Raw genomic sequence first — 23677 nt, 5'->3', positions numbered from 1 at the left:
GATCGGAATGACAAAAATTGGCAATATCACATAGGCTGATTTTTACCATTTAGCTTTTCCTAATAAAATTCACCTGGCTCGGTCGGTATATTTTTCGTAAGTTTACATTACACTTTTAGCGCCAAGATAGCATATTCTGAAATTTGTTTTCACCTGTAAACCTTTACTGAATGTGATTTATCTACATTTGTTTTTTCAATTAATTTTAGCAGTTTTTATTTTGTGTTAAAATTTATATAAAATTTCAGCATATTGACGATGTTCTGTTAATGTGTACTGTTAAAACATTTAACACAAATCTTGGAATTTGATTATAATTAACAGGTACTAGTAGTTTTAATGTAAGCAAAGTCAGCGATGAAAAAACGGCCACGGTAGCTTAGTTGTAGAGCGTTCGCTTTGATATCGACAGACCCGGGTTCGATTCTCTTTCGCAGCGCCACGTCAAACCTAAGTCGTACACATAGGTAGTGACTGTTCCTTCGCCAAGCGCTCGACACCAGAAGTGAAAGTCACGGGACTTAAAACATTAAGCATTTCCATGAGGTTAAAGTTGAGAGCTAATGTATATAAACACTTTCTTTCGATTAACATAAAGGACTTTCTTTACTAAAAATAACCTTGTAGAAAGGTTTTATTTTATTAAATCATTAATTTAACAATTTGCATTTTGAGGATGGTACTATTTTCATTGAATTTATGAGGTTAGAAATAACAAGGAAGTACCGTATTTTCTCAAAATTAAAAGAGATAAAATTGCAACGAACAATTTACTGAATGAGAAATTTTAAATTAATTTCTGATCTCAAGGACTGGGTAAAATAGATAATTTCCTCCATAAACGCCTGTCCTTATAGAGACTCTAGCAGGGTTCAATTTGTTGAGTGTTCTTTTGTAAGAGTATTTGTAGTATCTTCAAACGATTACGCTTTTTCACTGTTTAAAATGTGTTACGAGATTTTCTTGATTCTATAGTTTTGCCAAGTGGTTCTTGAGAAGAAGAATTTTAATGAACCCACCCTATTTTTGTCTTTTCTTGATTATCTCCCCATGTGGCCCTTCATTTGAACAATTTAAATTACCCTTCACCCAAGGATGCTTTGTACTATGTTTGATTAAACTTTGCCCAATGGTTCTTGAGAAGTCAAAAATGTGGGAAAAAAATTACAGACGGACAGACAGACGAGGGACAGACGGCGGACGGACGACGGATCAGTGAGGCCATGTTATATCGTTCCAGATGTGTATGTGTAGACTAGGCAACTTTCTATACATGATCGGGCCGTGCTTTGTACATAACTTAATAATAAAACTTAAAATAGAAATACTTTGAAATCCATTGTTACATTTTAAACACATTTTTAGCTTCGGGAAGCATTCTTGGGCAGTAAATATAAATTACTCTCTGAGTTGAAATTAAATTAAAATTTAGTGAGAATTTGAACACTTGTCTTCAAACTCAATGTTTATATGTAATTTGAAAACGGAGAAAAAAAGCTACAATGATCGTTTTTACTCAAACTGAACATTTAAACTAAAGTAAAAAAAATTCGCCCATTACAAAATCTGCCCCAGATGAAGAGAGAAAAGACTTTTTTGTGATATGAATAGCTCTACATTTACTTAATAATCAAGACAAAATATACACAACTAGACAATTGGTGATGCCATGTTTAACGCATTTTAATAGATATTTTAAAAAATTAAATTTTTAACCTTCTTTTGTGCTTCTAAATCATTTAAATACATTTAGAGTCATGTCCTTTCCATCACGTGTCTGATGGGGAAATAGTTTGTTTTATTTTTACATGTGCTTTAGTAAAAAAATTGAAGTGTCAGTAGAAATAGTCATATGCATATTTAACTTCATGTTCGTTCATTTTGATATCTTTATCTAGAACAGAAATAATTAATTGTGAATAAAGGGGTTAATTGCTTCGGAAAAAAGTAATATTAGTTCAGTGACAAGATGTGCCTTTGGAGCACTGATTCCACCGTATGACAGCTAATGGTGAATGTTGAAGTTTTTCAGAAGCAAGTCGAACTCAAAGGATAAAGTCAAAAGCAAGTCAAACTCAAATATTAAGGACAAAAGGTATATACTGCAAAGTCTTCAATTACGGGCGGCCTTCAAAATAAATGAATGATTTTAAGAATAGCCCACCATAAAGGAAAGATTAAAACATGTTTTGTACTTTGAGGTCTTTTAAGGTTAAGAAGAAATCAAACGTATGTTCATATGTGGGTGAAATTGTACTGCTTTGCAAGTCTTAAATGAAATATATGCTGTTAAACATCGTTAAATAATACACAGAAGCATGTCAAATAATTAATCATCATCCTAGATTGGGAAAAAATGCTAAAAATGCATATATACATTGTGTTTTCCTTTGTTGTTGCATGTATGTCTGCTCTTAAAATGTCCGTCTTTTAAAAAGTTTTTCATAGCATTTACAACTAGATGCTGTCATGAGACAGTAATACCCGCACTAAGGTGTTTGCCTCTAAATACACAATCCTACGGGCGGCTTACCAAGGAAAAAGTCAAAATAATTCAATATAATTCAGGCACGTAGCATCGTTTTTGAAAGTGGGGGAGGGGGGGGGGCAACCTGAGAAAACTTTTTTTACTTACCTAAAAAAAATAACAAGCAAAAAAAATGAAATGGGGGTGGGGAGTGGGGAAGTGGCCACCTTTTTTTCAAGGCAAAACTACTTTCACTTCCATTTTTCCCCATAGTTCCTTGCTATGTATATACTGTGGTAAAAAGGGGGGGGGGGGCAACCATCTTTTCAATGGACATTTTCTTATAGTACAGGCAGCCCCCCCCCCCCCCCCCGATTGCTACGTGCCTGTAATTTACATGTATTCATCAAATTGAATATGAAATTCTCCCTGTGACCTATAACTCAGAACCTCTTATATTTATTTTACATGCTTAATTCATTATATACCAGTTTGAATTCTATTAATGATGTAAATTAGATTTTGATAAATGTTTTGCTCATAATAGGACCTTTTTGAATTTATTAATCCCCCCCTTCGACACCACAATCACACAGTACATACTTTTTGGAATAGGCTAGATGGAACAGTATTGTTAAAACATTGTTTGTTATGAACTAATTTAAAATTTGTTCTTGACATGTAAATTCTACATCACATCACGTTGCGTCACCCATTATCATATTTTTAGATTAAACTCCATTCGGTACACCTCGGCCGATTCCCACTTCATCTGATAAGGTGACGGAATCGACGGCACGAAGGTTTTCCGAATGGAATAGCATTAGAAAATGCTGCAGTGTGGTGTGCATTGGATTAATTCATTTTGTGTTATAATTGAATTTATATTTCATGAAGTTGCGAGACCTATGGAGGTCGGTACGTACAAGTTTAAGTATAGTGGGAGGTAAAATAAACCAAACGATTAGGTTAAAGTTCAAAAAGGGTCAAAGATCATCGCATGCCACACTAGACGAATTTCATATTGTGAAGTTATCTCCCGTTGTCGATGTGACATTCAGTTACTGCCAATACTGGTGCGGATCCAGAATTTTTTTTTTCGGGAGTAGGGAGGGGGGTTCACATCTCAATCAAAAAATTCATGCACAGAATTTCCTGACAAGCAGGAGAAAAAAACTCATAAACTGAAAACAAATAAACAAAATAAAAACATTGATAGTGGGGTCAATGTTTTCTAAGTTAGGGGGAGGATGTCCAAAGTCATTTTTTTGTTTGCTTCAGTATATAGTCTTGTTTAAATAACAAAGCAAATTCCAGGGGGGGGGGTCCAATCTCCCTACCCACTCCCTGTCCCTGAAATAACAATCTATTTTGTGATTCCAATTAAATAGTATATTTTTTTCCATTTGACTAATTATGTACATGTATTTTGTTTCTTGTGTTTATATTATGTCTGTCTATTTGTCTACAGAAATTGTAACCTTGCCCATAAGTTTTAAGTGCATGGGATGGGCTATACAAATGGCTTCCACATTTTATAGGTTTATTTCTTGTGACAATTAAGACCTTTTATTTGGGTACCTTAATTTTTACCTCTGATCGCTTGACCTAGGATTCACATTTTTACAAGAAAAATACCCAACTTTAAACTTGGCCTAAATTTTGATCAGTAGGTGCTAGGGCTTTCATGCTTAACATGTGTATTCATTGTGAACTGTCAACAGGTATAAATATGTTTGACCTTGACCGTAGAGTTTGAACCACTTAAAAAATTAACCTTGGAAATTAACTTTTGAACAGGAAATACTAGGGATTACTTATTTCACATGTGCATTCCTTGTGACATGACTTTTTTCTGATACCTTTGAGTTTGACATATATTTGAGAAACTTCAACCTTCGCCATAGGCTTCCATACAGGGACATCAGTGGTTTCACAAACACATCTTGTCTTCATTATTATTTGGTGTTGTCTCCATATGAGGGAAAAATTCCCGAAAGAGATGTATTCACAACAAACAAACAAATTGCTAAAGAAAATATAAAATATGAATGTGTTGGTCATGCATATCTCTGCATGAAAAAAAAACAGCTTTTCAAATACTGCAACCATATTGTAACCCTTTCAAAACACTCATTTGAGCTTTTCTGGTTTCCTTATCATATAACGTCTGTCGTGACATGTCGTCAATCTGTTTGTCTGAAAACTTTTTACATTTTTAACTTCTCTAGAACCACTGGGCCAATTTTACCCATGCAATTCATATAGAAATATGTACATTTGTATGTCAGACTGTCCTTCTGTCTGAATAAAATTAACCTTGGTCATCACGGTCATATCTACTGAATGAGAAGAGACAAGGCATTCATATTAAACTTATGTACTAGTATTTACGTGTGAGAATGGCATGTTTTTTTTTTTAAATATGACCTAGAAGTTTGACCTACTTGCAAAAAAATTAAATTGTTATAAATTCATCATTTTGAAAGAGAAAAGTTAGGGCATTCATATTATAATGCATGTATATTATTACCTGTGATAAGACCTTTCCAAATGAATCATGACTTTTACTCTGTGACCTTGACCTTGAAGCCTAACCTACTTTTCAATAATGTTGCATTTGCTTATAACTTTTGATTGAGATGAGATATGACCCTCACATTTGACATGTACATTTATTACTCATAAAAATTCAAGGTGTTTCCCAGCATGCGATGCTTTTTTACCCTTTAACGTTCATGTTTTACATAATTTTCAAAATATTTAACTCTCCTGAAAGATGATTAGGCTTCTGAATAGCATTAAGGAGGACTTCAGGAAAGACACGACTTTTTGCACAAAAAACGTCATTTTTCCACCCCCATTTGACCTCCCGGGGCAAAATCAAAATTACGAAACCTTACTGCACATCTACATGACACCACCAACCATCTCCCAAAACATGATTAGGCTACTGTGTAAAATGTAGGAGAATTTCAGGGAAGACGGGATTTTTTGCATAAAAACGTCATTTTTTGAACCCTATTTGACCCCCTGGGGCAAAATCAGAATTCCAAAACCTTACTGCACATCTACATGACACCACCAACCATCTCCCAAAAGGTGATTAGGCTGCTGAGTAAAATGTAAGAGGAGTTCAGGGAAGATGGGGCTTTTTGCATAAAAAAAACATCATTTTTCGACCCACATTTGACCCCCCGGGGCAAAATCAAAATTCCGAAACCTTACTGCACATCTACATGACCCTACCAACCATCTCCCAAAAGATGATTAGGCTGCTGAGTAAAATGTAAGAGGAGTTCAGAGAAGACGTGGCTTTTTGCATAAAAAGCATCATTTTTCGATCCCCATTTGACCCCCCAGGGCAAAATCAAAATTCCGAAACCTTACTGCACGCACATCTACATGACCCAACCAACCATCCCCCAAAAGATGATTAGGCTGCAGAGTAAAATGTAAGAGGAGTTCAGGGAAGACGGGGCTTTTTGCATAAAAAACATCATTTTTCGACCCCAATTTGACCCCCTGGGGCAAAATCAAAATTCAGAAACCTTACTACACATCTAACTGACACCACCAAAGATCTCCCAAAAGCTGGTTACGCTGCTGAGTAAAATGTAAAAGGAATTCAGGGAAGACGGGACTTTTTGCATAAAAACGTCATTTTTCAACCCCCATTTGACCCCCCGGGGCAAAATCAGAATTCTAAAACCTTACTGCACATCAACATGACCCCACCAACCATCTCCCAAAAGATGATTAGGCTGCTGAGTAAAATGTAAGAGGAGTTCAGGGAAGACGGGGCTTTTTGCATAAAAAACATTATTTTTCGACCCCCATTTGACCCCCCGAGGCAAAATCAAAATTCCAAAACCTTGCTGCACATCTAAATGACCCCACCAACCATCTCCCAAAAGATGATTAGGCTGCTGAATAAAATGTAAGAGGAGTTAAGGGAAGACGGAGCTTTTTGCATAAAAAACGTCATTTTTCGACCCTCATCTGACCCCCTGGGGCAAAATCAAAATTCCGAAACCTTACTGCACATCTACATGACCCCACCAACCATCTCCAAAAGCTGGTTAGGCTGCTGTTTAAAATGTAGAAGAAGTTCAGGGAAGACGGGGCTTTTTGCATAAAAAACGTCATTTTTCGACCCCATTTGACCCCCCGGGGCAAAATCAAAATTCCGAAACCTTACTGCACATCTACATGACACCACCAATCATCCCCCAAAAGGTGATTAGGCTGCTGAGTAAAATGTAGAAGGAGTTCAGGGAAGACGGGACTTTTTGCATAAAAAACGTCATTTTTCGACCCCCATTTGACCCCCCAGGGCAAAATCAAAATTCCAAAACCTTACTGCACATCTACATGACACCACCAATCATCCCCCAAAAGGTGGTTAGGCTGCTGAGTAAAATGTAAAAGGAGTTCAGGGAAGACGGGACTTTTTGCATAAAAAACGTCATTTTTCGACCCCCATTTGACCCCCCAGGGCAAAATCAAAATTCCGAAACCTTACTGCACATCTACATGACCCCACCAACCATCTCCCAAAAGATGATTAAGCTACTGTGTAAAATGTAAGAGGAGTTCAGGGAAGAAAAGTGTGACAGACGGACGGACGGACATGAGTAACAACAATATACCCGAACTTTCTTTAGAAAGTGTGGGTATAATCACGATCACGATTGATATTAACAGTACATGTAACAGTATCTCTGTCAGTAAGACTTACAAGTAGTATTTTTAAAACGATTGAGTTAACTAAGTGGATAAAATATAAATGATGTAGCAAAGATTCCTAGTTCGTGCCCTCGGCTTGTCAGAGTGAACTTAAAGGGTACTTCGGATTAGTCCTTTGAAACTGAGGCCCCACGGCACGAAAAGTGTTCACCAGGTTTCCTATAAATGTACATTTTCAGTCCATGCGCATGTTTTTTTTAACAAAAACCTTAAATCAGATGAATATTGTAAGTTGTTTTTAAAATAAATTTTCCAATCATTTATATTTTTCACTTGATACTTCATCATGCATTAGGCATGCTCCAAAACAACATTTTTTTTAATGCTACACAGAAAAGTTTAATAGAAAATCTTTAAACGTCGCAACCTATAACCGCTGAAGACTTATACTCGGAACAGGGAGACAGGGGACGTTCGGCGATATGACGTCATCTAGCTGTAAAACCCATGACCTTCCAATCTAAAATCTTGTAATCATTTTCAATTTGTGTCAGACAGCCATGTATCTTTACTGTAAAAACGTGATTCATCAAATGAATGCGAAATGAATTCTTAACCAATTAAATTAATTTTTTAAGAAAAAAAAACAATATCAAAACCCTGATCAGGACACAAATGTTGAGAAACCAACAGACGTTTAGGCTATATTTTTAATTGGCTCATAAAGAGTCGCTTTCATTGGAAAACCATTCAAATATTTAAATGCAATTTATGTAATAAATGATTTTATGCTAACAACTGTACATTTTTTTTTTGTAACCTGTTGGGAACATCTATTATTTAACCAAAGCTAATGCCCGTATGTTACCTCTTAGCAAGACTGAATTTTGATTGGCTGAAAGATAATGTCCTCTCTTTATGTAACTTTAGCCTGGTAGGAGTGCAACATCACAGAGAATTTTTTTAACGATTTTTTTGTTTTCCCACCCTCCTCCTCTAATGGACCCCACCTTTGCCCATTATTTGATTAACATTTGAACTTATCTGTTAGTCCCATACATGTTACTTTTTAAGTTTAAGTATCCACGAAGTTTGCTAGTAAAATTAAATATTTGGAGATAACAAACAGTATTCAAGATCAAAAGTCATTTAAACAATACAAAACAAGAGCGAAGCAAACACGGACCTCCAAAAAATCAGAAATGGGATAAGGTACCAGGGAGAAGTGAGCACCCCCTACTGACCGGTCATACCCGCTGTGTTCTCCTTGTCATGATGGGGAAATAACGGAAAAATCCGTCGTCAATTCAGCTTATAAATAAAAGACTAACTATAAGAATGAAAAACGTCAGTCAGATCAGTATTTTACTCAATGATAAAGTGTATTTGCTGACAATGTCATTGTATTGAAATGATGACTTTAAACGTGACGACTGGTTGTTTCCTCAACTAGTTTGTCAATTTACTTCGTATAAGATGATTTTCAAACAAAATTATTGAACAAAATCGACCCCTCTTTTTTGTTTCTATCAGATGTTGTTCATGCGTCTAGCATGCTCCTGCGTATCGAATCAACTTTGGTACAGATATATTGTTGCATAAATAAGGGAAGTTGACGATAGAAAAGGTAAAAGCCATCCCGTTTCTCACAGAGCTTGGTTGTTAGATTACTTTTAATGTATTTGTCAAGTAAAATATCCAAATATGAAACAGATGTGTCAGACTCTGTAGTATCTTTTATCTGCTTCATATGAATACAAAATAAGTCTTCTAATAACAGGGCACGATTGGTACACATAGGGATTCCAATAGATTTTTTAAAGACCTGGTCGCTAAAACGGCATAGACGTTGTCAATCAGAAACTCAAGAATCTTTCTGATGTCGACTTGTGTGTGTACTTGCAGAATTTTGTTTTTACGAATTCCATTTGATTGAAAAACCAGCTCTCAATGATATCGAAAAGCCTGGACTTTAAGTTATCGTGGGGAATGGTTGTGTATAAATAAAAAAAAAACGTTTTTAACATTTTAAATAGTCATAAAAATGAAAAATATAGGATCACACATGGTTTGTAGTTGATATGATCTATATCCAACAAGTTGGATGTTTTATATCCCGAAGCCTTGGCGAGGTGATAAAAACACACAACTAGTTGGATAAAAATCAGCAACTCGTGTGAGGTTCTTTTTAACCCATCTTTTACATTTTGATTTATAAGCCACAATTAATGTTTACACTGTTTTATAGGACTCCACTTTATTTTTCTTTGTTACCCTAACGCAATACCCATTGTGACGTCACTACTGTTGATACCAAAACGATATCACATGCACTATATCAACGGGATAAAGGGGTAATCATGGAATAAATCTTGATTTTCATAATTATGTACATGTAATTTATTTTCATCATTAATCATTATAAATTACAAACTTGATTATCACATCAATGACATAATTGACTTTTATCATTTATATCATGAATTATACAAAGAAAATTTAATGGAAGACCAGATCAATAGAACTTCAACAGGAATGTTTAAATGTTAATTTCTCAATCGTCGTTTGGTTCCTGCTTATCCTCTCTCAGTATTATCTTTTATTCTGTCTTGTTGCTTCTTTGCCTAAAAAACACTGCATCGTATCATTGTTTTACACTTGTAAAATCCTTTTTGAAACAACTGTTTAAAGATCACTCAAAAATAGTGTTTACAACAATGAAAGATTTAAAACTCGAATAAACAGCTTAAAGCGTATATCCGACTTGATCTGACATCTTACATGTACATAAGGAGAGCTATTTTGAATTTATCAATGTTAGAAAACGCTTACCTTTGTTGTCTATTGACAAATGCTGTCAATTCTGCTTTTAAAAGAATCATTTGTGAGTCTTAATATTGCCTGAAAAATAAAGTGTCGAGTCTTATTACCGAAATTCATTCTTTCTGTTTGTCTTTATATGATTTAAAAGTCTTTTTAGGTAAGACGATATGTTCCCCTAATTTCTGTTTCGTATATCTTCATTAATGTATGAAAAATATACAAAATTGTAATTACTTTCTGATTTCTAAACCTATTTCTAATTAATTTTAAAAATTCAAAACACTAAAATTGTGATTTTTGAAAAATTTTCCCCCTAAAGTTTTATATAAGAAATGTTAAATATAATCTGGTATCTTGCACAAATGCCTGGTAAGGTATCTCGATTTTTAGTGAGTAATCATGTTTCAGTATTAATTTGCCACTGACAAATGGAAAAAAACATTATTGAGGAACATCTCGTCAAAACGTTTTATTCCTGAAAAAAAAATTAATCAGAATTCTAATTCAAGTCAAGCTTTATTAATAATTCCAATTAATAAAGCTTGACTTGAATTAGAATAATCTCTTAATATTTAACACATGGATGTACATTAAATATATATCAATATCCTGTGTGAAGAGTAAATAAATCCAAAGAAAATTTCCAAAAGAGAAATCGTACTGTACAATATATTGAATAATGAATATAAAGAGGCTGCATTCTCACCTGTGTCAGTTCTTCCTTATAAAATACAAAATCGCTGTCGTCCATATTATGTTTATCGAAATGATTATGACAAAGCTGATTCCTGTACTTGCGAATTCTTTCAATGTCGTCACCCTGTGTTTTTTGTCCAACGATTGGCTCTTTTCCCCAACCATTAGTCGGTTGAGGTACGTTGCTTCCGAAATTCCTCAATAATTTGTACATGATGGGTATATCAAAGGAAGAAGACTGCACAACTGACTGGGAAGCTGTGACGTGACAGGGGGGATGATTATTAATTTTGTTAATGATATTATAAAATCATTAATATATCATTCGGTTCAGCTATATCGAAAGGCAAAACATCATTTTATTTTGTTTATTCTTTTGTTTTATATCAAAGGTATATATCAGTAACAAATTATTACCTGGATAAACAATGCTAACTTCTTTAGCCGTGAATCTATAAGGCCCATTACTAAGGGATTCCTTGTTATCTTTGAGACATTTTTGTAAATCCTCTGATCGAAAAATGGAATCGAAATACACCTGCAAAGCATCTTTTCCAAGTGCTATAAGCTTTTTCAACTTCTCGTCGTTTGTCAATGGAACTGTAATAAACGAAATCCACATTAGCATTTGAAATTAAATGATTTTACACATTTTTAGAATATCTAATAAGATTATATATGAGACATGTGTGATTATTTACACGAAATCAATTTTTAAAATGAGTTGCTCACCTTTCCCAGATTTAGTACAGGAAACAGACGGTGTATCCTGAGGATAAAATGACAACATTCAAAGCATAATTGACAAATCATTTTATAATTAACATATTTTTTTTCAATAATTAAAGTTGAATTTGCTAAACATAGCAAGAAATATCTCCGAAATATCCAATGTTCAAACATCGCTTTTTAAACTTTGTAGTTGGTATTTTTTATGACATTTTCTTTTTAAATTAAATAGGGTCACTTACAATTTTCCAGAATTTTGTCAGAGCGTCTTCGTTTATCATGTGTTTCCTTGTAAATCCATGTCTTGGACATAGTATTTGACCTTTCTTAGATATTTCATCTTCATACACGTAGCACCCTACATTATCGCACAGCACATCTTGATCTGAACACTGAAAAGCAACTCTATATGCGACTTTTTTGTGGAATGCACTTGTTAAGTATCCAAGTCTATTTTCTAGAGTATCCTTTATATTTACGGCAATATTGGCATTAATAGGTGAGTTTTGTGGTCTCAAAATCTGGACTTGAATTGCAATTTGAGTTACAACCAAGGCAATAAGGTGGTCTTTGTATATAAAAATTGCTATGTTTTTATACAAGCATGGTATACCCCCATCCTCTACCACCTTCCATTCTGTTCCAACGATGCAAGCAACTATCAATCGACAGTAAAAGAAGAATGGCAAAAAGTGAAAATGAAGCACTAACACGGAAGATTTTGTTTCCATTCCTCGTAATGCAATTCGTTCATTTCTTCCAAAATCTCTTTTATTCATACAAGGGACATAATGCTTAAGTTTCCCTATCGCAAGTAAGCCTAGTCTTTGCATATATTGCAAAATGGTCGGTCTTTCCCGTGATTTTATGGATAAGCTCTCCCAAATTCGACTTAGAAAATTGTCCATGAGATACCCTGTCCTGTGGAAGTACTGCCAGTCTTTGTCTGTTTTTGCTAAGTCCCGGACATGATTTTTGTCTGATATTATAAATTTAAATGTATCAACAAACCATTGGACGTCAGCTATGATGGTATTTGAAAGGTTCTCCTCCTCAAAGTGAAGAATCAATCCAATATCGTGGAAAAAGCATAGTGCATCCTCCATTTTTAAACTTTCATCTTTCTTAGCCTTCCAGTATTTCTCTTTGAGATCTTTGATAGGAAAGGTCTTTTCTGAACGTCTCATTGTGATTAGAGTCAGTTCAATTATAGACCATTCTTTTGGAATATCTTCTTTCCATCTCTTGTCTTTGGCAAAAGAAGCAATGCAGTTTTCTAATTCAGATAAAACTTTCAAATCTTCACCTTTCTCACAAGGAAAGCTGACAAAGAAACACCTCTCATAGTTTAAATGTTCCTTAAGATTCGAATCTGTAGGTAGCAAATCCAAGAGCTGTCCATAAAATCCGTCTTTTTCCTGTAAGAAAAATATAATATATACATAATATTTCAGTTTTTCTGGACAAAGGAAGAAGTTAAGATATACAGTAAATAAAAATACATCTGTATTCATAATCAAAAACGAGTACGTTGAGTCAGCACCCATAGAAATTTTAAATCTTTGAACATAAAATTAATTCTGAGCAGCACTTCCAATCTGTTACAAAACGCATGCTTTTAATACTGAATTGTGGTAAAATTATCTGGGGTAGTTTTTAAGGCTTGTGTTTTTGTGAATTGAACTGGATTGGCAAATAATTATTGTGTTCATTCAAAGAATAATAGAAAAAAATAGTTAAGAATAACTGAATAAGGAATTTCTCTCATTTGGATCACAAAAATAAATTATGTTTCCTTTTAAACCTACGGTTTCCTGTTCTATTTACATGTCGTTTTGAAAAAAAAGGAACTACAATTCAATGTCACTGGTCGTATATGTTGAAAATTTATCTTATCATCAGTCTACGTATTTAAGCCCTGTTTTTAACATAAAATAAATGATTTTTTCTGCCACCTTTTTTCATGTATACTTTTATCTTAAAGTAGACAAATACTCGCACTACATTAGTAACGTATAGTAAAAGCAGAACCATACTTCTTATTTCCTAGATGTGGTTTTGAACTGTATTTGTTTCACTTTTACTTGGCGCTTTAAAAATCCAATAACGATTTTGCTCAAAGTCAGTTGTATAAACAAACTTATAAACATTGCTTATAACGTCAATTTAAGGAGAAATCAGTTTAAAATAGAAGGCTTGAAATAGCTTTCAATTGACAGAAATACGCAACGGTAATAAAGAAATTATATAAACGATATGTTGATGAGAATATGCCGATAATTTAGACCACGAGTTTCAAAGCGATGCGACAGCCAGACTATTGTTGTTGAACATGTTGAAGTTAACATTGATCACAGTTTGCAGGAAAAGGAAATGCTTCGATCTGACAATCACAAATTTGATAATTTCCGACATTACAATATTTATTTTTAAGAAAATTATCACATTTCATGAATACCCTCCCCTACCAGCCCTGGAAATCCATCACATTTAATCACGATGCAATATTATTGCTAGAATGCTAGATAAAAGGGATAATAAATCACTTGCAGCACATTTACTTTTTTAAACAGATCATCCAATTTGTGAAAATCATTCAATCACGTCCTGATTCATTGTCTCTTTAAAAATGAATATTTTTTTTATACAGTTAAACAATTAAACAATAGAGATAATATATAAGTATCGTGTGTCCGTTTGTATTGTTTTAAATATATACAACCTTTTAAATTCAAACTTTACCTGTAATACAGTAAAACGGAACAAAATATTTCCTTGGAAGATAAAATACTTGGATGTACCTCTAAATCAAAGCCCATATTATGAACAGAAATTTGTCAACATATATTTCTTTTTAGCTTTTTCTTTATCTTAGATGCAATTATGTACAAGGAAAGCAGTTATCTTAAGATTGAATCTATAAAAATATTTAAAATGACGGATACTGTCCTGTAAATAATATTTCTCGTATGAATTTTAACACGCTTTCCTAACAAAGTGGAATATTATTTAAAATAATTCAAGCAAAACATTGATTAACTTTTCTTATTTTTTCTATCCTATTTTATGTATTTAAGATGACAATATAGACTTGAATTATTAAACATGTATAAAGTCACTTCGTGGCCAGGTAATTTTTTGAGCATTTTGCATTTCGAGGTATATAGTCGGGGGGAGGGGGGAGATGAGCGGGAAAATAACACGCTGAAATATCCTTTTTCTGATGTTTGTATATTGCTTGGATATATATCTTTCTTATAAAAGCAGATTTCGCAAGATTGAGCTCATTTAGTGTCGAGTATAGAACTACCTTCATATGATAAAATAACATTATTAAAACATTGATTTCAACTACATGTAACCTCAAGCTCTCTTAATGATATCATATTCTAATGCAGCAAAATATATTTGTACAGTTTTAAAGTACCAGTACATCCTCAATTCTAAACTGAGAAAAAAGACTTCCACTCTGATGTAGGATGTATACATATACCTTCTGTGTAACATGTTCACAGTGTGTGGCTACAGTGATGACTGATGTGTCCTCGGCACAGTACGTGTGAATAGATTTCAGCCAAAATAAAACATATTCTGAAATTAAAACACAAAATATAATTGTTAATATTCTTAACTGAATGGCTTTGACCAATATTTTAAAATGAAAAAAAGACATCAATTATTTAACAAAGATTTTATGCACAACTCTCTTGTCAGATTAGGTTAAGGTTAAACTTTATTTACGCATTACTCTTAGCGCATGAAAGTTTTTTTAATCACCTTCTATTGCTTCTATTGCCAAAGACACAAGAACGAAAGAGGATAATCAGATAGAATAGTCTTTAATCGAACTGACTTTAATCACAAGCGGAATATGCTATAAATTTCATTTAAAAAATCATCATTTTTGTGTTTGTATAATTTCCAAAGGATACAGGTAACAGCTGCTTAATAATAAATGCTATAAAAGAAAACAAGGAGACAGAAAACCTTCCTTGGAATAGTTTTCGTTTACACCAACGGACAAAATAAAATATATTTTTTTAAATCATGATGAAAAGAACAGGTGCATATCTTTACAAGGTGAAAAATGTGTAAATAGAATTTATAACAGAACAGATCCGAAGAAAATCCCATATACAGATAGAGGGACAGCTAGAGGTACTGACAAACAGAGAGATATTCTGATTCCAGTATATCCCCTTAACATCGTTTGCGGATGATATAGAATTTAATTTCAAAACGGGATGTACAGAATTAAAAAAAATTAGAGGAGGAATATGATATACGGCACATGTTTTTAGTATGGAAGAAATTTTTTTTATATTTTATTTCTGCATTGACTGCAATCATTAATCCCGCATTTAAGGAAACAAGACAAATTATTAATATTAAATATTTGCGACAGGATAGATACTAGTAATCATGATCAGATAAAATGATGAATCTAAGTAGTAAAGTATATATTACAGTGTATCAATTTGTACGTTATGGCATGTTTCATTGTTGGAACAACTGACACATAATTATCTAGTTGTTTACTTAATATATAGTTGTTTAGGTGTAATTAAAGAACGAAATCTATATGGGACAAAAAAAGAATGGTTGTAAATATAAATCACTTATATCACAATATTTAAATCGCTAAATTTGAACTGAGGTTCGCTATTTCTTCAATATTGATATTTATTGCGCTAAGTATTCTCGTTTTCAATTACCAAATGTTCTTTATACTAATAATAAAATATAAAAGACACTTTGACTATCTTATCATTAAATCTTTTTATTACCTCCATATGTCCAATCTGCAAACATTGTCTCCTGTTGTTCACATTTATTTTCGTCAACTTTTTCTGTAAAAGACTTTGACATATCTATCACCAGTAGATAGAAAGCTCTTCTGCTGAGATAAACCTGATGACAGGCGTAGTAGGCACACTGTCCTCCAAAGTCTACCACACTCAGAATCTGCTTGTCGTCTTTATTTGTACTGTCTGATAATGCTGTAAAAACAATTTCATGAACTAATCGAAAATGGAAACTTTCTTTATCAAATGAACTACATCAATGGATGTCATTATTATTAAGAAATGTCAACGTTCATTCAAAATTGAGTTGAACATGACTTACATTTTTTTTTTGTGTGTGTGTGAAAAATTTAAATAAAAATGTTAATATTCTCAATATGTAATAGTATACATGTACATGAGTTTGTTACAACAGCTGCGCAGCACGGTGACATCATGTTGAAATACTACATTTAAAAAAAAAACAAGCTGTGTCGATGAGACAGTAGCTCCACTGATTTTTACTTAACAAAGTAGAACTTGAACGTGAAACTATTTCAACAGTATTTAAAATAGAATGACGATTCTGGGTTAAGGTAGGAGAAAAAACCCTGGATTCTATTTCAACCAATTTCTTAAAAGGTAACGAAGAAAAAAGAATAATTTTACTATACTGACAACAATGCATGATCCCTGTAAGAAAATAAGTTTTGGCATGGCTGCGTCATATTTTGTGAAAAAAAATCAGAGAATCCTATATATTGGTCACTTGGGGGCTTGCATTTTGGACGTAACAGTCTGTTATAAAATGCTATGTAACTTTGTTAGAGAGTTGATATTTGGAAACATATATAAGAAGTGTCCATCCTTTATGAACTACAAAGGTCAAGATCATCTTAAGAGGTCAAAGGTCAAATATTGTGACGTCATCTATTGAACCTTTTAGATTTTATGCCATTGAAATTTTTTTAATAGCCGACATATCTGAAACCACTGTTTCATTTTTTTTTACACATCTTATTTTAGAACCTATTTGAATCATTCTGTATTTTTTTTTGCAAAAATTGAATAATACATTTCCTTTTAAGGAACCTTAAACTGTCGGATATTAACATGTTAATTATCAATTCCGACGCTCTGTATGTTTTATTTTTACTTAATATTTTACTCAGATTTTCCAGTATCAATTTGACTTACTGATTTAAGTCTCTTGACGTCAATTTGACAGAATTAGACAAAAGTTGTAATAGAAATAGCCTTTTGAGAGTATTTCAAATTTCTACAAATAGTAAGCAGAGCAACACCATGAGCTTATACTTAAAAGAGATTAGACTGTATATTTTGACATTTACAGGTATTTGTAAGAAACTTTTTTTGAAATCGAACAAAAACGGTAGGATATGTAGCTTTTTGAAAAGAGTTCTACATGACTTTCTACATGAAATTTCTGTTTTGGTAGCCTTTCTTTCAACATTGTTTATCAGTACCATATACTGATTTACAGAATATTGATTAATTATTTTTAGACGGTTATTTTGATTTTAGACTAAAACTGCAAAAAAGGGTAGCGGTTTTAAAAGATTTTAATTTCTAGTCACTATGTATCACGATTCAGTAAATCAAAAAATTAACAAAGTTGTGTATCTTATTAGAGCTTATGCAAACCTAGTAATATTAATATTGCACCAATTATGTTTGCGTATAATTTAGAAATAAAGAATAATTTACAGGCCGTAAGACAGCAAGACAGACGGAGCACATCTTATTATAGCATAAGCTTTTCTGACCTCTGCTTTTTGAAAAAAAAGGAAATATAACTAACGTTTAGGGACGTAAAACAATATGCAGCTAAACAATCAATTTATCTTCTTTCAATTACATCAAATAAATGTTTTTCCCTTTATAATGATAGATACTTTTTAAATCAGTAAAATACTTAATACTCGTCTTACAATGCTACCTTTGTAAAAAATAAAATGAGCATTTGGATCCTTCATCAAATTATTCATAAAGCTATTGTAAATCTGACAATTTTTGCTGTATATATTATTTAGCGAGTTAATTGCATTCGCAAAAATATTTTTCTCAAAAATAAATTACCAATAAGAAATTGTAAACAAAGCAGTGACCAATCGCAAAAATTTGAAGCGTAAAAATTATTCAACACTTTGACTGGAATTCGCAAAAAAAATGGACGTTAAATTTTCCATATTTACGGTATTAGATTTTTTCGTGCCTCCATGAACGCAGTTTATACGATTATTTACACAAACATAAATATAAACAAAGAAATGTCATTTTTTGTTGAAGCGGATTGATAGTTGCAACATTGCCTAAATTAAAAAATCAGGTTAGAAATATTAATTACATGTAATTTTTTCAGGAGATGATTCCATTGTTAACTCCATTTACACACGGAATAAGAGAGCATTTTAAAAAATATTTTATACAAACCTCTTAAACAAGAGTCCTTATCCAGCTCAAACATGTCTTCATGAACCTCAAGTCCAACAGTGGAGCGCACCTTAAGTAATTCCTCTAATCCCAGCTTTTCAAGTCGTTTTAGAAGTGTGGTTTTCCCAGCACCTGCGCATCCAACAATCATCGCACGCGCTCTATGTACTGTCTTTGTTCCCCGTTTAGCACATTCTATGTATCTACATCGTGCGTCATATTCCCAGTCAAATATTTCCACCGGTAAGTTAACTTTGAATAAAAAAAAGTTACATTTATTAATTCACATTTAAATGCTTAGTTGCCTAATAATTCGATATTCTTTTTGGTACGCTGAACTTTTATATTAAACAATCATATATTATTATCCTTAAAAGGCCTAAGAAACATTTTTTTCCTAAAAATATGAATTTTTATTCTCGGTTGCAGTGTTACTCACAGTTGTCTTTCGCTTTTTCTCTGAATGTAAGTTTTGTAGCGTAATCACATTGCCTATCATCCATCATGGGGTGACGCAGAACGTCTAATCCAAGTCTGTGAAAGAATGAATCCTCCAAAGCCTCCGGTAGGAACAGATATTTTTTGAGGTCTGTGAATTCTTCATGTACCATATACCACCATGGCCGTACGTACTCTAACAACGAGTCCACTGATGACAACTTGATATAATTTTCGTAGTCCTCATCAGTTATCAGACAATTCCTCACAAAGTAACTCATCACCTGATGACGGACATCATCTAATATAAATCTGACTGAGTTGTTTTCCTTACTCAATACTTTAGCGATATCTGTCAATTCAACGATATCACTCTCCAACATTCTTGAATCATACTTTAATACCGGGAAGGCACTTTGAAGTTTGCTTGATATTTCTTCCCTTTGTGTATTTAAGGATAAACTGTAACTCTCTGACATCAGGATAGAAACTAAAATGTTCCATTTTGACTGAGATAGTGCAAGATTTTCAGGTACTGAAATAAGAATATCTCATCAAAGCACATGACATTGTATGTTATACTTATTTTCTCAGAATTTGAAACCTCTGAGTCCGACTTCTGTAAATGATTTTAACTATGAATTAAACAGGTCGAGACCACTACCTTATATGGAAGGCAATTTTCAACACGTGACGATGTCTTCGTCACGCCCCTTCTCCAATCAAGTTAAAGAGTCCCAAAGCATAACAGTCTACCACATGTTTACGATTCAATGGCTACACGTGGTTTTCGACGGTTTACTGCACAAAATGTAACTCGTCACTGGAAAAACTGTAGAGCTTCTATATAACTTTATTAGCCCGAAATTGAAAGATTATGTTCTAAAGACACTGCTCCATGCTCACATTTAATATTGGAGTTATTTTAGAAGATTAATAGTTGCTTCGAATATCGTACAAATGCTTTGACTTTTACATATAGTTACATAAAACACTTTCTGATAATATTGAGGGGTTAAATAATAATTGCACACTTTCTCCTGCTGTCTAAAAACAAGGACCTATATACCACCTGCTAAAGCTATTTACACGTATATCACGTGAAAAAAACTCAATGTTTTATCGACACGATAGCACTTATACGTCTCTTTAAACAATGGTATACTAGGCCGATGTATTATCAGTTGATATAAGGCTTCATAAAGCAAATTTTGTAAATGTGAGCATAAAAATGAAAGATTATACATCATTTTAAATATTTCTTTCACAAATTTTTAAAAAAGAATTGAAAATAAGTTTCCAAGGGACAATTCAAGTTGCCTTTAATTTTCAACACAGCTAGATACTTGTAGTAGCCCACAATGCATTGCGTCTCATTCAGCAGTAGGTAAAGTAAACATATTAGCTTATTTACATGCAAATTTATTCTGACGTCAGAAAATCAAGTGGTCTCGACCTGTTAAATAATTACTCATGTTTACGTAAATGTTATCCAACATCCATATAGTTTCAAAGTAAAAAAAAAATGAATCAATTTACCATCATTCAATTGTAATAGAATACAATTATTATGTGTATTGATAGATTGATGTGTGTGTTAGTGAGGGTGAGTGTGTGTGTGTGTGTGTGTGTGTGTTTGCATATATGATTCATTATTGACATTAGACTTATCAATGGGTTGTTAAAACATGAACAGAAAGAGATATTAGAACACATTAATGTACATATTTGTTGGAAGTGAGTTGTGTGGAAGGCACAAATGAATAAAATTGAAAATTGAAACTGAAATAAGCATTTTTATCATGAGAATTTCTGTGAACACTGAGCTTATAATTTACGCCCTCCCTCTCATTAAGTTTTATAAGCAAATCTAATTTTGCTTTCAGCGCAAGTGAGCATTTATGGCCACCCGTCGTCTGTCGTTCGCCCGCTGATCTGTAAAATGTTCGCATTTAGAACATCTTGCCAACAACCAGTGGGTCACTGATCAGTTCTAAGCAGAGCTAGTGAACACATCTAGATTAAGGATTTCTAAATTGTTAACGCACCTTCTAACGGGAGATGATTAAGATACCAGCAAGGCTAAAACCGGTGTTTATTAAACTTCTTCTCAAAAATTACTGATTGTTCATATCAAAGCCCCTTGGGTAGAGATGGGCCACAAAGTAGAGAAGTAAATATTTACATTGAAAGATAGAAAAAAAATCTTCTCAAGATCTAGAACCACTAGTTAAAAGACATGCAGGTGCACGTGAATCTTTCTGAAATAGCTTAGATTGTAAAAAATGTTAAAAATTATGTCCCATAGCCCAGAAGCTTGGTCAAGAAAATATTTCTGGTTGAAAATTTTATTGATGTGTAAACTTTTTTCTAAAAAATGTTTTTTGCCAATCAAAACATAAAGAATCAATAAATAAAATGAATATTGGAATTATTGCATTTTTCATATTAAGGTAGGATTCTTCTTTGGTTTCTGGCTCGATGGAATATTTAAAGTACTTTTGTTGATATGTCTTATATACTCAGATGTAAGAGATTTAAAAGACCATATTTTTTTTCTTTCCTCATCACATTTACACAATTTTAAATAGAAATGGTAAGTTGAGTTTGAAAACTAGTAAGGACTATATGTTTGGCGGAATGGTGGCGTAAGAAAATATCTTCTTTTATGCCTCTCAAAATCATTATAGAACCCTGAATTCAGTTATATTTTTTACGCAATCAAAGACTAGACGAAATTTTCAAATGTAAGTTAAATTACTGATAGGGGACTAAAGTTTCAAAATATCAAATACATAAGATTTTTCACACATACTAGAACTATGTTGGCTTTTAAATGCTTCAAAGCTAAGTACAAATTTGAGCCAAAAATCCGTAAAAAGTGTTATTTCTCTCTTAGTAAACGATCAAAACTTTTAGTTTTTGTATCATTTTGACTTTGACCTGACCTTGCTTCTAACATTAAACGGTCAAATTTAATCTCACTGATACCATTCCTTAGTGATATTGTTCTCTTGATTTTGTAAAAATTTCATTCATTTTTAAATACAAGAAAATGTGAGAAGAATCCTAACTTAAAACTTTTCAAATCAGAATCGGAAAAAAATGTACAATAACAATCAAAAAGACAGCTTTATCACACACACAAAAGAAGAAACTCAATCAAGGTCTATTTTAATTATTTATTTCACTTTACTCCTTAGAAGCATAAATAACTACAAATCCTTGTGATTATGTATTTCAGAGGGTATTTATGATGTAGTGATACTTTCTTTTTTTTTCAAATTGAAGTTTTACTACTACACATTCTTTAACTTTTTTCCCAGTTGTCTATTCTATTCCCAGACTGGGAGATTTAACAGAATGCATGTGTAATATATATGATGATATAAGAAAAAAAATAGGAATAAATTCTCGAATTCTTTCCAAACAATTATGTTCGATGGTTTTTTTTTACATTCATTCACTAGCATCCCTGTACTTGTACATAACTTCAGTCTGTATAACAATATGTTTCGCTGGCTCATATAGCCGGATACAAGCATACACTTTCTATATGTGAGTATTGTGGTCGATGATAACATTTTGATTATAAAACCGTCGCTCTATGCATTATTTTACATGCAGACTTGTTAAAATTTGTTTAGTTGGTCAATGTGTTAATGTGTTCACAACAAAGACATTTCAAATCTGCATATTTCATTAGGCTCAATGGATTACAAACCCTGACTTTCTCTGTATATAATTAATGAAATGATAAAATTACACCCGGAAAAGTATTTTCAATTTTAGTGACATTGAATCATGATCTTTTTATAAATCAGTAATTTTAAACTCCAATGAAGTAGCTAAAAAGAAAAAATAATTACGCTCTATCAAGGTGGATTGAGAAAAGGAATGATCAACATTGAAATAAATTTAAAGGAAAAATTACAAGAATCTTTCTCTACCTTTATCACTCTCTCTTTATCTTTGAATAAGGAAAATTGATTGAGAAAAAAATACCCTTTGACTCGTCCTAAGTTTATTTTACTAACACATCTGATTTTACGTTATCTTACCTTCAGAGCTGTAGTGATCTCTTCCAATTAAAAACCAACCAAAAAGACTGTTAAGGTTCAAAGACTGTATGGAAACTTGTTTTTCTTCTGAAATTTTCTTCACATATTCCACAAATTTATTCCTATTTTCCTCAAAAAACACAACAGATGGAAGTTTTACTGAAATTAATAAAAATATATATTAATTGTATAATATAACTTATTTTACAGCTGTGGTTTATCATTGAGGACTACTCATAGTTATGCAATTATTCACGGAAGACTATTGATTTAAGATTTTCATTGTTTTAAAGAAAGGGGACCAAATAAAGATTTTTTTTTAAATAGATATCTACATGTATTTGACTCCCAGTGCGGAACATTGATGTGAGATTGCATGCAGACACTTTTGCATTTTGATCGCTAAATTGAATAAATAATTTCATCAATTCAATAAAATTATACGGAGATTTAAGAATTTTTTCGGGAATTTGAATCGAATTTGTCCGTCGTTTTATAATTGTGTTTGTAATGGAAGAAACGTAATTTGCATCGGG

At 32.7% G+C, this 23677-nt stretch overlaps 1 protein-coding gene across 1 annotated transcript; it reads right to left on the bottom strand.

Moving 5' to 3' along the window:
• Window positions 1–9632: 9632 nt before the first annotated feature.
• On the bottom strand, window positions 9633–23459 carry LOC134235503 (uncharacterized). The gene is made up of 11 exons (XM_062717635.1): window positions 23142–23459; window positions 19082–19615; window positions 18643–18894; window positions 16192–16404; window positions 14898–14995; window positions 11647–12822; window positions 11408–11444; window positions 11093–11275; window positions 10686–10933; window positions 9989–10057; window positions 9633–9780 (listed from the first exon to the last, which is right to left on the bottom strand). The coding sequence occupies exons 2-10, from the start codon at window positions 19557–19559 to the stop codon at window positions 9998–10000; spliced, it is 2745 nt and encodes a 914-aa protein (XP_062573619.1). The 5' UTR covers window positions 19560–19615; window positions 23142–23459; the 3' UTR covers window positions 9633–9780; window positions 9989–9997.
• Window positions 23460–23677: the final 218 nt, after the last annotated feature.

Source organism: Saccostrea cucullata, unplaced genomic scaffold (genome assembly GCF_032062105.1).
Source record: "Saccostrea cucullata isolate Sc308-1 unplaced genomic scaffold, CSIRO_AGI_Scuc_v1 ctg3631, whole genome shotgun sequence".
NCBI lineage: Eukaryota > Metazoa > Mollusca > Bivalvia > Ostreida > Ostreidae > Saccostrea > Saccostrea cuccullata.
This window is presented reverse-complemented; position numbering and strand designations above follow the sequence as displayed.

Excerpts from the sequence above, each read along its gene's own strand:
- LOC134235503 (XM_062717635.1), bottom strand. The coding sequence starts at position 19,559 with ATGTCAGAGAGTTACAGTTTATCCTTAAATACACAAAGGGAAGAAATA. Across the intron at positions 11,445-11,646 it reads TGACAAAATTCTGGAAAATT|GATACACCGTCTGTTTCCTG; the intron begins GTAAGTGACCCT and ends TTTTATCCTCAG. Across the intron at positions 10,058-10,685 it reads ATAAGGAAGAACTGACACAG|GCAATATTAAGACTCACAAA; the intron begins GTGAGAATGCAG and ends TTTATTTTTCAG.